We start from the raw sequence: 16627 nt of genomic DNA on the forward strand, positions 1-16627 counted from the left end.
TCATACTCAGAGCTTAAAGTCTAGCCTATGATTATTTCAGAGTATGCAGATGGAGTCCAAGTTGGTCAGAGTTCTGAGGGAAATCTGTGTAAACTTTTTCATCGCAGTAAGTTATCCAAGGAAAGGGAAAAAAGTTTCAATACAAATTATAACAATGGTTTTTGAAAACAGAGGATGCTCAAAGTGACTAGGTAAGAAAGAACAGGAATATGGATGTATGAACAAATCTCCTCCGTGTCCCTGGCAGCCAGTCCTGACTTCCTGGCTAGATCTCAGTCCACTTGCTTGCTTTCTGAATTGCAGCAAACCCAGCACAGTCCCCTCTGCTCCAGAAGTATTTTTCATTCTGTCACTTCTGAGGTCTGCCTGTTTGCTCCCTGCTCCTCCTAGCAGTCTCTGTGCTCGAGTCACTTACTGTGACTCTTCCGCTTGGCCTACTCTACAGCATAGTCCTCTCTCCAAAGGCTTCCAACAGCCTTAAATCCTCTCCCCCTAAAGGATCATGACATACATTGTAGAACAAAGCACAAACACAAATAAAACAGATGCCATCCATCATGCCATACCTGCTGGCAGTAAGAGTCAAAGGCTGCAAAAGCTTGTTTGTACATGCAGCTGCCAAAGGAGACTACGGCTGGGTGCGCAGAGTGCAGAAACATCTGAGCAAGTGCTAGGATTGAAGTGAAGAAGTCTTTGATAACCTGAAATACAGACATCATGAAAGAGGAGATTATTGCTGCTCATTTTAAACACACTCAGCTGCATAAATAAAGGGAGAGCTACAGCTTATCCCAAATGCTTTGCCTAGTTTAATAGGTGTTTTCCTGCCTTCTCTGACTGTCCTCTCTCACACAAACAGGCAACATGAGCAGATAAGGCACACCAGAAGGGGTTTTTCCAACCTTCTCCACACAAAGGATTTATAGATTGATTAAGAAGCCAACCTGCAAAGCTGCAGAGCTCACAGCAGCATATCCCTTATGGGTGACACCAGGGAAGTCACATTACAGCAAGTACCACTAAATAAAAGCCTCAGGATAGACACACTCTTGGCCGTACTTTAACAGAACAACTCCGCTACCTGAAGATACTCAGAAAAATCTAAGATAACGTGTGAAGTTAGCTTAGTCACACAGAGCTCCTTTGAACAACAAGCTCTTATTCAGATGTAAAGTGGCCTAATTTACTTTATCTTAACTTATTCTGGAAGGGAGTTAAACTAAAACTGAATTAAACCCACTTATATTCAGAATAAAACATGCCTACTGAAGGCATTATTATAGTTCAATTAATTAATTTTAAGTTCATAACTCTGTGTTTCTCACCTGACCTCTACCTCCAACAAGCAGCACCATGTCATTTGTCATTATACATTACAGTTTTCTCTTAGTAAATGGTAATTTACCTTACATTACAAACATATGCCCCATATATATACACACATATTTAGACCTAGAAACCATTACACTTGAAAAGCGGTGCATGTAAACATATGAACTTCTAAAAATACTGTGGGAGACAACAGCACATCTGGGACACACAGTAGAGATCTTGGGCTAGGAGGTTTTGCACCAAAATAAAAGGCCCATCCAATTCCCAGGAAAGCTCATCTCTTAAAAAAACCACATGACAGTTACAATAGAGGCCATGTGCCTTGAGAGACTGATTGGGACCAAAAATTAAAAAACCGAAGTAAATATACATAACAGGAACAGTATAAATAATGCAGCGCAGGACTACATATCTGACAAGATCTTTGAGAGATAGAAGAGAGGAGGTAGTCCTTAGCAGAATCAGCACTGACCATTGAATGATTTTGGAAGGCATTCTGCATCAGCTGTTCTGGCATGCAGCCTAGTCGGATTTTGCTCCTCAATACTTTCTCAATTTGCTTCCTGTTCTTGGTGTTTGTAGAATGGATTAGCAGCAGAACTATCAGATCCAGAACCTTTTTGAGGAAATAACCACCAAACATTATGCTGAAAAGATAGTAAACAGTCCAGACACCTACACACTTTGAAGTCAAAACTGAGATGAAGTTCAAGAGCTCAAAAAGCCCAGACAGCCACAACTGTAGAAAAACCTCATCAGTCCAATGGGACAGAATTCAAGCAGGGTAACTCTGTCCCTTGACATTTAAAAGGGATGAACTAAGAGTTACAAAGAAAATGGATAGCTGCTATACTATTCAAATACAAAAAGAACCACCCATGCAGCATCACTGGCAGTTTCTGCTCCAACTAGAAAAATCTTTTAATCTATAACCACAGAGAAAGCCCTTGAAAACACTAGCAGAAAAGGACACTCCCAGAGACAAGTGCAGAATCAGAGGTATTACCTTATGGTCAGGTGCAGATGTGCTGTTCTCAATAGCCTTAGAGAAAAAAAAAAAAACAAAACAACAAACAAGCCAAGAAAGCTGTCATGTTAGAGTATGATACCATATTCCAAAATCAAATCAAAAAAGGCAGACACTAAAAGAAATACTGCTCACAGATGTCTCTCCTCTACAACAGGACAGCTATCAAAGCCAGCAAACTGGATCTTGCCAACAGCAAAGAATCCAGAAGGCACTCAAAAAACCAGCATGAAAATACAGCTTGAATGAGGACGTTCTCAGATAACATCAGGCTTAAAAAAGGAACTAAGGTACTGAGCAATGAAAGGCCGAGAACAAGAAACAGTACTATGGTTTACACTGAAATGCAATTTAAAATTAAATTTAGCCCAATACCAGCCAATATGGATTTCTTGCTGGACATTTTCAAGCACCTTAAGGCTCCACACAGCTTAGTTTCAACATACAGGTATACATTTTTGCTCTCTTGCAGACAGAAAAAAACCCCTAAGATTATTTTTTCCAAAACTCTCTCGTAAACATGCAGAACCAGGTTTATCCCACATTTCAAGATCTGGGGTCTGTACAGTGGAGCCCTGTGGCCATCTTGCAAGCACTGCGAAATCAGTTAACTGATGAAGAAAGCAGACTCCTGAAAAAGCACTGCTGATTTGGAACACAGAATGAAATCTGTACCAGCAAAATGAAGAGCTAACATTTGTCTTTTGATATCACATTTGATTACAAGAAAGGCTCAGGCTCAACCTAGGAGTCCAATTAAATAAGGCAACAAAGAGACTGAAGCATCTTACCTTAATCCAAGCTTCAGAGACATCTTTCTGAAATCTCACAGCCAACTTGATCACATCAAAAAGCAGCTTCACACAGTTTTGGCTGGTGGTTACTTGGCTCATGGAAGAACTGTAAATGATCAGAAAGGAGACTCAGTCATTGTAAATATTGCAGTAAAAGGAACAAGGCATCCTAGCAGTCACAACAGTTACTTAAAGCAGGCATTCTCTAGAGGGAATATGCTGGCAAGGATAGGGAGTTTTGGAAGAGTGTTTCAGAAAAGGGTAGAAGCAGAGGTGGCAGAATCAACCAAAGACATACTGGATGGAACTTAAAACAGAGGAACTAGCAGCAACATTATTATAAATGGAGTTGCATACCCGTCATGCAGACATGGATGCAGATGGCTCAAAAGGAGCTACACGCATGACAGGGGAAGCTGACTCCACAAGGACTGACAAATGTGTTATATTAGCACGGAGCAGGAAAGAATAAAGATGTCAGCACCTTTACTTGGGATAAATTAGGCTCATGTATGTAACCATGTATGCCAGAGACACCAGATAAAGAGCCAAAGTTCTCATCCCTTCTTACCCTTGGAGAATCATGTAAATCAATTCAAGTACCTGGCCTGGACTTGGCTTTTAAGCTTCTTCTGGGAACCTAGGATTTGCAGGGGCAGAACACATGATGACAGGTCCAAGCTCTTACGAAGATCAGAAATCACCTGTAAAACACAAATCCCAGTGCAGATCACTGTAACATATGAGGAAAGAAAAGGCTGAGGAAAAGAAAACACAATCTCACAGAATAACCTTAAAATCTCAAATCAAAAACTCATGCATTTGTCAAGACTTATGAGCATTTAGCCATGCTCAAACTTTTTTTTATACTTAGAAAGTGAACCACCCACTTTGCTCTTCACTGTCATGCACATGCATGCAGAAAGCAGAAGAGTTACTCCATGAAATTCCTACCTGTATCTGCTCTGTGTTGCTGTGAACTAGTTTCATCCTGTTTAGCAGCAGAGCAAGACATATGACAGAGGAAATCTGGGGCCTGCGATTTACCAATTTAACTGCTGTGAATTTATAATGGATCAGCACAGACTAGGTTGCATGTTATACAAGTGCTGTTTTCACAGTGGTGTCCCTGAAAGATTTGGGTAGATCACAATCCACATCTGGCTTAAGCTGAGGCTTTCTGCTTTTTTTTTCCAAGTATGAAAAAAGCATGTTCAATAGTTCAGCAAAGCTGGCTTGACAAAACACATCCGGTTCATTTTAAAAATATTCTGAGTATGTTTCCTTAGATAAAGCAACTTGAAAAACTGAGGAAGCTTACATCTTAAAATGAAAATAGTCCTCCAACAGGAGAACTACCCTTGTCGGGCTACTTCCCTATGTGATTTAGCACAGAACTCAATGGAGAAAAGAAGAGAATTACCAAGTTGCAGTCCCAGGTCTGTTGGATACTTCTGGAATTTAAAACTATTAGAAGGTCTGTACAATGCAAAATTCTTAAGATAAAATTCAAAGGCTTAAAGTTGCCACCTAGCCACAGTTTTTCAGTCTAAGAGTTTAACTCAAGACAATTTGACTGCTTTCAGTTAAGAAGTTTACACTGAAAAATAAAATCTAAGAACAAATGAGAAAAATCTGCAATAGCCAGCAGAAAGGAGGAGGTTTCAATTCTCATGCCTGAAAGCATAACCAAATCCATGTCAAAGGACAGATATAGTTTCTAAATGGCCCTTGGCAATATTAAAAATTTTACTTGAAAACATTAAAGCATGAACTTCTGCGCATGAAGCAACCGCTCTCTGTTAAAACACACGCGGGATTACACAATTTATTGGCCTTTAGTATAGAGAAAATGCTGTACCTCTACTGCATCTGCTGCCTTGACATTATGGAGGATGAATTTTACTACTACAGGCAAATCTTCCAGTTTTACAGAAGGCACAATGGTCATGGCAGACTGCCGCACCTGAGAAGAAAGCTGTAAGACTGTGGTTCACAGAAACATAGTTACGTTAGTGGGAAGGAATCTTTGGAGCCCTGTAGTCCAGCCTTCTGCTTAGAGCAGGAATACTGTTAGTGCTAGATCAGACTGGCCTTGGCTTTGCTAACCCCTGCCACTTCTTTGGTAATTTATGTCAGTGCTGCAGTCCCTAACTCATTTTTCCAAGTGTCCAGCCTGAACCTCCTAGGCTGTACTTTGTGGCCATTGCCCCATATCATTTCACTCTGCACTGCCAAGAAGAGCTTGGCTCCATCATTTTTTAAGTGGTTTTCACAAGGAAAAAGCATAGAATTGGTGTTATGCAGCACTAGCCTTTCAGGACTACGTAAAATAGTATTTAATGCACTCAAATGAGCCAACATTATTCTATTCATAAAGAAGCCTAACTGCAAGAAGTGCAACAATCCAGCATGTCCAGAAGACAGAAGGCACATCACCTCTTCTCCTTTATTAGCATTCTGCAGAGAAAATCTACAATCACGCAATTATTTAATCACCAGTCTGCCTTTACTTAGAAAATAGCAGTCTAGTCTGCTCACTGTATTTCAAAAAAAAAAAAAAAAAAATTATGAGAATCAGGTGATGGTAAGATAGGCAGTAAAAATTTACTGCAGCAGGACAAAGTGGTTTTGCATTTGCTAAAACAGATGTGTTTGAAATTTCTGAATGCATACTGTAACAGCCAGAAAACTTCTCTCTGCTCCTCACCGAACCCCTCATGAATGTTTCCAAAAACAGTTTTAGCTTCTCTGACTCCTTTCCAGTTTCAGCGAGCTCAGGACTTTTGAAGGCCTATAGGAGTCAGATTTAGCAAAATACTTTGAATGACCAAACAGTTCTAGCTCTTGTGTTGCTAAGCAGAGGCTGGGTTCTGCTCAACTGCTCAGTAAAAGCTCTTACCTCAGCCAGAAGGCCTGCATCAAGATCCAGACGAGAAAGGGCATCTAGGATTGGAACTGTTAGCCGTCTACCCTGTTTTAGTAAGCAGCTGATACACAAGGAAAAGAAAACAAATTATCCTCTTAATAGAGCCATAAATGGATCTTTAGTAAATTGCATTATTCCAGTAGTTTTCATCATCACTGCAAAAAAGTCTCTGAAGCTGATGACAACATATGCTACTGGCATAATGGAAAACTTGTTCCCTAAATTATCACTCCTCTCTGAACATGCCGAATTGTGATTCTGTGGCTGCTGATTAGAAGCATATATGAAGAATCTACTTTTTTCAAATTCTGTAAAAACAGGGAGCATGGGCAAAGACCTTGTACAAGCCTCAAGCAAGAACTTGAAAACTGGAAGGTCCTGGGTTCACTATAAATAGAAAAAATGAGTGAGATTGCTGGTATATGATTTCACCATACACATCACTTGGGCCTGATACCTTCCACCTTCCAACTTCTGTCCCATGGACAGACCATCAGCAAAGTGTAACTGAGATTGCTACCAAACCCAGGTATTAGGGACATGGATTAGAAGGCATGGGGTGGTGTTGGGCTGATGGCTGGACTTGATGATCTCAGAGGTCTTTTCCAACCTTAATGATTCTATGATTCTGTCTCATGTCACAGAATTTGCTCTAAGCGTTGCAAACATGTAATGAAAGGCATAATGGACTAACCAGATATTCATTTAATTCAGTGTCATTTTCCCAGCACTGGTCAATAGGGAACAAACAGACTGAGAATTGGACAACTATTTACAAATGCATCCTACATAAACTGGTCTGGCTTCCAGCAAGCTGTGGTTTGGCACCTTCTTGACTAAGGGACTGCAGCTGCGTTTAACAGCCTCATGGACTTCCCTTTCCTGAAATTCGACTGATCTTTCTTGGCTGCCATCTAAGTTTCTTATAAACTTCCTCTAGCAAAAAGTTCTACTTGAATTGTGTTAGTTGAAAAACACATCATTTTCAGCTTCCTGGTAACTCTTTTTATGCTCCCTAATTCATTACGACAAGCAATGAGTACTTTTCCACAATGGAAATGGGTAGAGGCTATTAAGAATATGGAAATAAATAAGCTTTGCTGATACTGTTTAAATTCTCGGCTTTGAAAAACTACAAGTAGAGAAAACAGAAGTCTGAGGAGTTTGGCATAAAAAATTTAATTGTGTGGAGCTTTTTAATCTAGAAGCTGAAACAGTAAACTGAGAATGGAAACTCAAAGCTACAACTACTTTTGAGAGGGTACAAGGAACAGGATGTACCCCGCTTGCAGGTGTAGGCTGAAATAATGACCACAGGGTTGAAAAGATAATTAACACCAGCATAAATGTAAGTGATCTATGTAATGATATGAATTAGAAACACTGATGTGTATAATTAAATATAGGCTAAGACTACTGAAAAAAAAAAGATTGTGTAAACGAATACACTATTAAAAAAGACAGATGTAAAGGCTAGCTTATGGTAGCGCTGTCTGGGAGACATTATTGGCATTAGGTCCCCCTGTTTTTTGGGTCAGTAAATGCTTGAGACTTATATAATATAGCCAGAAAGTTCTGCTTCATGCAGAGATTTATTGTGTTGTGGGTTTTTTAAATTAATAACAACAATGTTGACCCTTAAATGTGGCAGAATCCAAACCAAACGAAAAGCTGTCTATAGTAATATCCAAGTGTCTGATCACAGACTGATCCAGCAAAAGTAATGAGTATTTAACTGGATTCTACGTGTCTATACAGTCAAGAGTTCAGTGATTTTTTGGATAAAAGGACTTTTGGAGCATTCAGATGATCTCTCTAAGAGCATAACAGCACAAATGAAATGTCCTAAGCCAGTGTTAGCTGTCCCTGAATGTTAATGTTATCAGAAACGGACTGCTGTCCTACTACTTTAGTCAGTCCTGGTGCAACCTGTATTAACATGTGATGTCTTTTTCTGTTAAGCAGCACAAGGAGGAAAAGAAAGAAACAAACAAAACAATGAAAAAAGAAGGAAAAAAAAGAAGAAAAACAAACGAACCAACCAGAATCATCAGTACCTGAGCTCTCTGGCAACCTCACTTTGCTGGGAATCCTCCAGGATCTCAGGTAAACTGGTGATAATATCATGCTGGATTGGTACAGGAGAGACACCAACCATCTGCATTAATTTCTTGACAAGATCCTGTAGAAAAGGGGAACACTTGTAAAATGCATGAGTCTCACTGTGAGCAAGTGGGTCATTAGCACAGCAACGTTATGCATGTAAGGTCACTCAGGAAGTCATTTGTCTGGATTTAGGCCAACTGTACCTTAACTCATTGTCCTATTGAAGTCGTGAATCATAGCATAGACTTTTATGGAACAATGGTATTTTACGGATATAACTATCTTGGTGAGCAAAGGAAACTGAGAAACCCAACAGCAAGCTTCTCAGTGTATGACTTCTCGATTCAGTCATTTCTGGGACTCTCTAGTAACAGCCCTCCAGTACAAAGTAACCCACAGAGACTGATTGACTTAGGGAAAGAAGGAAAAGAACCACCAAAGCAGAAGCAGAGAATTCATCCCTAGATGCTTGCAAGTATCCCATATCTCCTGCTAAAATTAAACAAGAGAGGATCGTAACTTCCCGCCAGCAACAGCTTTAAAATGGGGTCACCCATGTGGATACATACATACAGATACAGATTTATGAAAAAGGAGACTTAGAGCAAGGGAAAAGTAAAAATAATAAAAGGGGATTTTTAAAAGTCACTGAAGGCAATCATAAGAAAACAGAAAGAACTAAATCTCTCCTTCAGCATGTAAATATGAAAACAACATCTGTTCTCATTAGCACAATAATTGATCTCATCCCACCTGAGAGGCATTCCAAAGTTGACTGAAAAAACCATATACGTGAATGCACCATCAGCACCCACCTGGCTGTCAAGAACCTTGTCAAGCCATTTAAACTGATTGATGATGAGCCGGGGAAAATTTGTTCCAAAGGTTCCCACACTAGAACAGCAGAAAAATGAAACACAGGTTAGTCAGACCTACAGAGGCACTCAAAAGCTTTGCTGCTGGTCAGCAAGACCATGAGATGCAATTCAAATTAACCATCAAAATCATATTATGAAAATATCATTAATACCCCGACAGATTTCAGCACCGTCTAGGAAGAACCCTACTTCTTACTTGCTATATACACAAAACAGGGATACTGCCAGCCTCTTTCAGTACACTACCAACAACAACATCCTAAGTTATGGCACAAAATCAAAATGTACAATATGACCTTACTTCAGATCTCCTGTGCTGGAGTAAGAGTGGCTATACTAACTTAGGCTAAGTCTCCTCTAAGCCCAGTATCCCCATCCCAACTATAGTATTAGATGCTTTTGGATAAGTTTTGGGTAACGGCATTCACAGAGCGATCTTTTCAGAGCTTCCACTCAGCCTCCAACAATAAGCAGTTTAGCAAATTTCCAAGGCAGAAGCTAGTACCCAGTCCATCATGTCTGCTATCCAGCAATACGTTTATCCTCCATTAATTTCCCTAAGCCTTACAAAAAAGAAAAAAAATCCACAACTCCGTATAACTTCTCTCCTCTGCACTCTACAATACTGAATTCAACAGGGTAATTATGCATAATCTGAAAAAGTACTTCTGCTTTTTTTGTTTACTGCCTTGAATAGTTAGAAGCAGTGGTTAAACCTTCCTCAATTACCTTTTCTAAATCTTTCTTGCTTTTACAGACATCTGTCATCTCTCTGCCAGTCATCTCCTTTGAAGGCAGGCAGAATTCTATTTTATTTAGAATATTTTTGCCTACTTACATAGAAACTGTTCAGCTATTTTTGCAACAGCCTGACCAGAAGCGCATGCAACATTCAAAATGTGATTGTACCATGCATTTACAGTGACATGATGTTTTCCGTTTTCTTCCCAATTCCTTCCCTAATATTCTGTTTGCTGCTTTGACTACTGCTAAGCATGGAACTAATACTAAAAATAAGAAACAAAAAGAAGCACCCATACAAGATACCTATCCTCAGTGAAAACACCAAGTTTGTAATTGTATTTATAAAATCAGGATTATTTTTAGTCTGACTCTTTAACAAAACAAGGTTTATGCAGCTGTACTAAGATGCCCTCCCTCTTCTGCAACTTCTGGTCACACTGGTCTGTGAGCATATATGTATTAATAAATTGGCTGTTCCCAAATCGCATGGATAAACCAAGTTCTCCCTACCCTACCTACAGTATGTCAATACATTGAATGTCCCCTGTGCAGACATCGACTCGGATTAACCCTGCAGAGGTCTGATAGGTCTATGCTTCTATGTCAGGTCTGGGAGAATTTGGCCCATCAGTACAGGTGTGGTTACAGACTAGCTATAATGAATGTTGTTTCTTGTCCCATAATTAAACCAAACAAAAACCAGTAGAAAGTCCACTAAAAACTCTTTTGTTCTACACAATTAGTTTTAGATTAGGTTATCCTGGAAATTGTAACCAGAAATTGTTACCTCACTTTTCACTTCCTTTTTCATTTACAAACAGGCTGAACAACCCAGATCTCCATGGGACCATCCTCCTCCTAATGCAAAATGGACAACTTATTTCTTCATTCCCCCCCCATTTTTAACTGGTCATTAATACATAGAAAAAACTTCACTATTCTTACAGTTTGATAGGAGACAAGTGTTAACAATATCCATTTTTAAGACTTACTAAAGGGTTCACAGCACAATTAACAGCTTATCACTTTTACATCAAAGATCCTTTAGAATTCTTGGGTGAAAACAATTCAGTCCTTGCGACTGACTGTGTTAAACCCTTCTCTAACAAGATTTCAGTCTGAGACAACTTCTCAGAATCAGCCTCTGTGCATAACTTATTTCCTGCTTGATACTCAGCGCTTAAAAAAATACTGTATCAGGAAGAGCCTCAGCTGCTTTCTATCCCTTGACCTGCCCTACTAACTCTGTAACAAGCATCCAGGGCACTGGAAAAACAGCTTAAGCATTCAAGTCTTGCCTCTGTTGCACCTCAAGCTATCTCACTCTGCTGTGTTGTTCTACATTCAAAAACCAACAGATGCTTTTTCTGTTTAGCTTGTCTGAACACAGTCCATATTTTTAAAAGGAGGTCTGTTTGCATCTAGCAGCCTCCTAAAACTCTGCCAGACACCTTCATCTTTATTTAAATAATGAGACACTCCGTAGTCCCTCTGCTGAAATAATTCCAAAGCTTGTGCCAGTAGCTACAAAAAACATAATAAATCATGAGGTATGTTTGTATTTCATGTTCCATAAATTTGTCTTCTGCTTTATGCACCCACAAGTTTAAAGTCGTGGTACCTCACAGATAATTTTACACACGTATGAAGAAAAAAAACATCAGTGCAAACATCCATTCAGGTAAATTTGAAGAAATAGTTAAAGTCAAATAGCTGGTGATTTTCCAAAAGAAGAAATTTCATTTCAAGGCAGAGAAAAGACAGTCTATACTCACATGTCAAAAAAGAATTCAGGGATCTTTTCCAACAACAGTGTTATTACAGCAGGCTAGAAGAAAGGCAAAAAGACAGTGTTAGGATGATGATTTACTGCTTGTGCTGTGGCATTGCCACCAAAACTGGTCTTTCACAAAAGATTAAATATGCACAGAGAATAAAAGACTGAAAATGACAGAAATATTTCCTGTTTAGGAAATCTGTTCCCTAATGCCAGAAAGAAGGCATACAGCCTGCAAGCTGAAAACCACAAATGCTGAGAGTGGAATAAACATTCCACTTAATCTAATAGAAGCAGAGTTTATGGGCAGGACGTACAATTCCTCTGGGTCAAACCCAGCTGAGTTGCTTTCCACACATAGGAACGTACAGCATTGACTTTAGATAAGTTTGAAAACAGAGCCTATGTGCTCTTGCCGTTCCCTTTGCAGGTCTAATTCTTCCCCCCTTTAACCCTGGCCTAAATGCAATTCTAAAAATGAATTTAAGACAAGAACTTCTAAAACATTTTAATTATAAGAGGATTTAAATCCTCAGCTGCTCTAAGGTTCCCCAAGCCTTGATGAGATATCTGTCATCTTCAACTCCATGTACAACTTGATGCAACTTGTACACAACTCAATGAACTTGGCAGCAGGTTGCTCAGCAACTTGCCTGTTTTTAAACACCTCCAAGGTTCAAATTCCTCAAATCATGGAATTCCATCGCCTCTCTAGCCTACGTGTTGTAGCATTTAAGGAAAACATTCTTCACACGGGGAGTGGTTATACCCTATCAGAATTTCCCATGGTTGACCTGAGCCATCATCTCTCATCCTGCCCATGTTCACCTTCAAGAAGAGTCTGGATCTGTTCTCTCTACACCATGCAACTAGACATTTGAAGACCACAAGATCTCCCTTAATCTTCTTTTCTCAAGACTGAACAAACCCAGTTCCCTCTGTCTCTTCTTGTACGCTATGTCCTCCAGGCCCTGAGCATCTTTGTGTCCCTAAAGAAACAAGATATTGGACACTATTCCAGATGCAGCCTCATCTACCTCTCAACCAGCTACATTAATCCTCTACTTATGTAAGAAAAAGGATCCCTAAATAAGTCAACACCACTGCAAAGTGCAAACTAAGGTGACCATACCTGTAAGATCTTAATTCCAAGAAGCAGTTTAATGAGGCTTTCACAATATGAGTGCACCAGAGTCCTGCAAGATGAAAGATTTCACTACAGTTGTAATAAAAACACATTAGGAGAACAGGCTGTAACTCTTCCCATTATTGTTTGGGTTTTTTTAAAAAACACACTTAAAACAACTCATGGTAACATACAGTAACCACATACACACACAAAAAAATTTAAAACAGCATTTTGGTTCTGAACGAGCTTACCCTCTACAAGACTAGTGTGAGCTGTGCAAAAGTCTCTGTGGTTAAGCTCTATCTCCTGGAAAAATTGTCAAAAAACAGTTGACCTTCACCAGCTCTGTCAAACCTTTTTGGCCCAGTACTTGGTTCTTGCCATAAAATGCCATGGACCGCAACACATGCCACACCTAGTAAATTCTGTAACTTAGCACTTTAAACTTACTGCTATCAAATAGCAATGTATTACACTAGCCATTTTTGCATAACAAACAAGTTTTGTTGTGTATTAGCTGGAGCTGTGGCCTTTCCCTCCACTCTGCTCAATGTTACATGGCATTTAGCTAGAGACCGGCTCTGACTAAAGGGAAAGACAAAATACATTTTCTCTGACCTCGACCCCTCAGTCCGTATGGGAGTGCATGGCAAGAGGCAGTTCTTGAACTGGTTTCTGTCCTTGATATGAGATTCCAAGCCACAGATAAATTGCTTCACTACCTGCAAAATAGAGAGAAGTTACCCACTTCCTGAAAAGGCACCCCAATCAACTGCTGTCTTTTAGGATGCTCTTTATGAGCCGATGATGAGAACAGGGAAGAGCTAGACAGGGAACTGTGGACAGACAGAAATTGAGATGGAAAAGAAGCTGGATAACAAATGAACTTTAGTCTAAACCAGTTCCAATTCTATAGAATAACTCAAAAGCAACAGTCTCACGTTTTACTTTAAAAGGGCATTGCCTTTCTTCCTGTCCAGTTGAAACAGCAACATTTAATGTGTCAAGAACTGCACCCAAAAAATATTTGCCAGATTCAGATCACTGACCTCATGACTTTCACACTGGGCTTGTTGACTGGAGCAGAGCACCACATTGTGGCAGTTTTACTGCTGCCAGCTCCCAGCCAACACAAAACCAAACACAGCTTCCGCTAGGAAGTTAAGCAAATTATTTTTCTCCCTTAAGAGTCTTTGTCTATTGAATAATATTGCCAATTAATTACTTTGACAGGGCATGGTGGTGGAAGTGCATAACTTTTGCTTGGAATTATGCCAAACCAAACTTGGAGCGTGCACACCAAGGCTGGTTTAACTGAGGCACACGGTGGTCATCAGTATGTCTGACTATTCAGACATAACAGCCGAGAAGAGACAGATAGAGCAAAAGAACAACGGGACCAAAAGGCTGGGATGGCAACATTGAGAGAATTAGAGAGTCTGGACCACAGAAATCCAAGATAAGTTACTGTGTTGCATACTTTTGTATGGGACTAGCAGGGACAGGCAGCTGCATTTGCATCTTTTGCTACACAGCAAACATTTTTAAAGCTGGCTCCTGCCAAAGCATAGTCTGTTACTTACACCTGGGTAAGTAGGGTGCTTCTCCAGGGCCAGGCAGAGCTTCTTCTGGAAAGCCATTTGATCTACAGCTAAGGAGAAAGTTTAAAAAGAAAATAAAGAACCAGACATATTTAATCCATACAACATCATAACAGCAGCTACACTAAGTACAAGCTCTCAAGCCCATCCACCAATACTTCTGTGTTTGCTCTATTGAGAAGTCCAGTTAGCAAAAGTCCGAGTAGTGTCACCACTTGTGCCTTCTCCAGTCTGGGCTGGGAGTAACTAATAGCATTAAGGTTTAACACATGAATTCCTGAAGGCCTTGTCTGAGCTAAAAGGCAACATGACATCTTTGTTTTCCTGTTTCAGAGCTCCTGCCTCTGTAACTCAATACTGTAATCACAGATGCAGCCTAATCTTATTCCATATACCTCTGACAAACTTTCAGAAGTCTTTTGACTTAGCATGTATACACCCAAAAAACTGGTATAATGAGCTTAGGTGACGCATTGAAGTCAGCAGGACCTGTGTGATTCAAGAGATACATAACAAATAAAAAGCCAGGTGAAGGTTTGCTTGAACTTTGGAACAAGCTGGCTCAGGCATTTTTGCTCTGCAAGTAAAATGAATCTTTACATTGTATCAGTCCCCTTTGCGGGTTTTCAGACACAAGCAGAGAGAACAAGTGTTAAACCCATACCTATTTCATTCTGTCCCTCCCCAGCTTTCAGTATAATTCCTGATGTTCTAAGGAGCTCTTCAAAGATTCCCTCATTCTCCACTCCAGCACAGGCAGCGGTCTTTTCCTTATCAGAAATCCGTGACTTCTTTGTTTCTAAGAAAACAAGACATAGTACATCAAATATACTCTGCAATAAAAACAGCAAGGATCATTCACAGAAACAACTAATTCAGAATTAACCTTCTAGTAAGAAATTAGAGGAACGCAGGAATAGACTTGTGGGACCAGACCAACAAACTGCACTGCTATCCGATAGCAGTCAGACTCAGATGCCAATGCACAGATCCTACAAAGCAGCTGCCTCTGCAGCATGACACCAGAAAGGAGGATTTCTTACTCACCCCTTTTAGTGATCCACAACCAAAGACAGTTAAAATACACCTTCGGTGGCTTGCTCCCATGGGAGACGTGCCCACTAACAGATTATGAGCAACACTAGAGTACACACTTTCCTCTGGACTGAAAAGCACAAATTTAATATAGGTTCTCTCACCAGGCCTGTCTCTTAGGTATCCACGCATCTGCTAAAGCAAAAAAAGAACTATCTTCCCTCCACCTCTGTAGAGAGGTTATCGTGGCTTAATTTATAGATGTCAGTTTTGATCAGACACAATTAATCTGCAGACTCTGAAGGCAGTGAAGCTCAAGATGATATACACTGATCAAAGGTATAAGAACAGAGGGACTGAGAAAAGAGACAGTACGGCTTTTAGCATTGCTGGTTTATTGTCATTTATTAAAACAAGTGTTTAAAGATCAACAGTGTCATTAACAACTTGCTCATAGCATTATGAAAACTGCCATTTTTGCCTTCTCCCTGCCCGGGAGCCAGTGCCTCTACCAATGGCTTCCGTTCCCTGTAAGATCGTACCTGGGCACCTACTCAGCAAGTCGGTCTTGCAGCCCTCTCCAGAGGTATCAGTTTTTGACAATTTCCTTTTTGAAACCATGGTAACAAAACTTTCGTTGTTGCCTATAAAAATGCAGTAAGAAGACAAGTAAGCAAAGGAGATATGATTTTAAAGCAGGTTTTCTTAAGCAAATCTAAAATATGTTAGTGAATAGTAAAGGGAAATGCTCCAGAAACTGAAATCACCTGAAGAAAAGCAGATTGCCTGGTTAACCAGTATCACACCGTATTTTTTTTGCTGAACGGGTTGAGATTTTTGAGCTTGTCATATTTAACTAGCGCAATACATCACTTTTTCTAAAATTCAGTTTCTCATAGAACAAGGCTTAGCTTTTCTTTCAGAGGCCAGGTAAATTAATTAGCAAGTTAAAGTGAGTAACTCAGAGGTCTGAGATGGTGTCCGCTTGCGCTCCTCTCCCCACGCCCAGAGGAAGCTACAAAGGATTGGCGGTGTGGCATTCATGAGCCCAACCACGTTAGCCGGCCCCGTTCGTGTGCCCAACCCAGCGCAATTGCCGAAGGAGCTGTCGGCGCAAACCTCCGCCCGACTCGTCCCCGCTTGGAGGGCGGCAGCGACTGAAAAGGGAAAAGCAAACCCTGGCTCACCTTTAAAACTTAAAAATTATTTTTAAAACATGCTCGATCGTCTCACGCTATATTTCAACGACTCGGCAGAGGATACTGAAGTAAGTGG

The 16627-nt window shown here is 40.1% G+C and overlaps 1 protein-coding gene across 5 annotated transcripts in view; it reads right to left on the reverse strand.

The window, feature by feature from the left end:
- FANCD2 (FA complementation group D2) overlaps positions 1 to 16627 on the reverse strand; it is a 55782-nt gene that overhangs the window by 38755 nt on the left and 400 nt on the right. For 3 of the 5 annotated variants that reach the window (XM_064453899.1, XM_064453896.1, XM_064453897.1), the window contains exons 2-16: positions 15895 to 15996; positions 14982 to 15116; positions 14300 to 14367; positions 13335 to 13438; positions 12720 to 12783; positions 11586 to 11638; positions 9004 to 9082; positions 8140 to 8264; positions 6056 to 6143; positions 5015 to 5131; positions 3757 to 3857; positions 3151 to 3259; positions 2339 to 2374; positions 1805 to 1948; positions 567 to 701 (exon numbers count right to left, since the gene is read on the reverse strand). In XM_064453899.1, the coding sequence (XP_064309969.1) occupies positions 567 to 701; positions 1805 to 1948; positions 2339 to 2374; positions 3151 to 3259; positions 3757 to 3857; positions 5015 to 5131; positions 6056 to 6143; positions 8140 to 8264; positions 9004 to 9082; positions 11586 to 11638; positions 12720 to 12783; positions 13335 to 13438; positions 14300 to 14367; positions 14982 to 15116; positions 15895 to 15973 (1437 nt within the window). In that variant the 5' untranslated portion in view covers positions 15974 to 15996. The remainder of the gene's footprint in view (positions 1 to 566; positions 702 to 1804; positions 1949 to 2338; positions 2375 to 3150; positions 3260 to 3756; positions 3858 to 5014; positions 5132 to 6055; positions 6144 to 8139; positions 8265 to 9003; positions 9083 to 11585; positions 11639 to 12719; positions 12784 to 13334; positions 13439 to 14299; positions 14368 to 14981; positions 15117 to 15894; positions 15997 to 16627) is intronic. The other 2 variants (XM_064453898.1, XM_064453900.1) reach the window with 2 other exon arrangements.

This window comes from Phalacrocorax carbo, chromosome 6 (assembly GCF_963921805.1).
Source record: "Phalacrocorax carbo chromosome 6, bPhaCar2.1, whole genome shotgun sequence".
Lineage (NCBI taxonomy): Eukaryota > Metazoa > Chordata > Aves > Suliformes > Phalacrocoracidae > Phalacrocorax > Phalacrocorax carbo.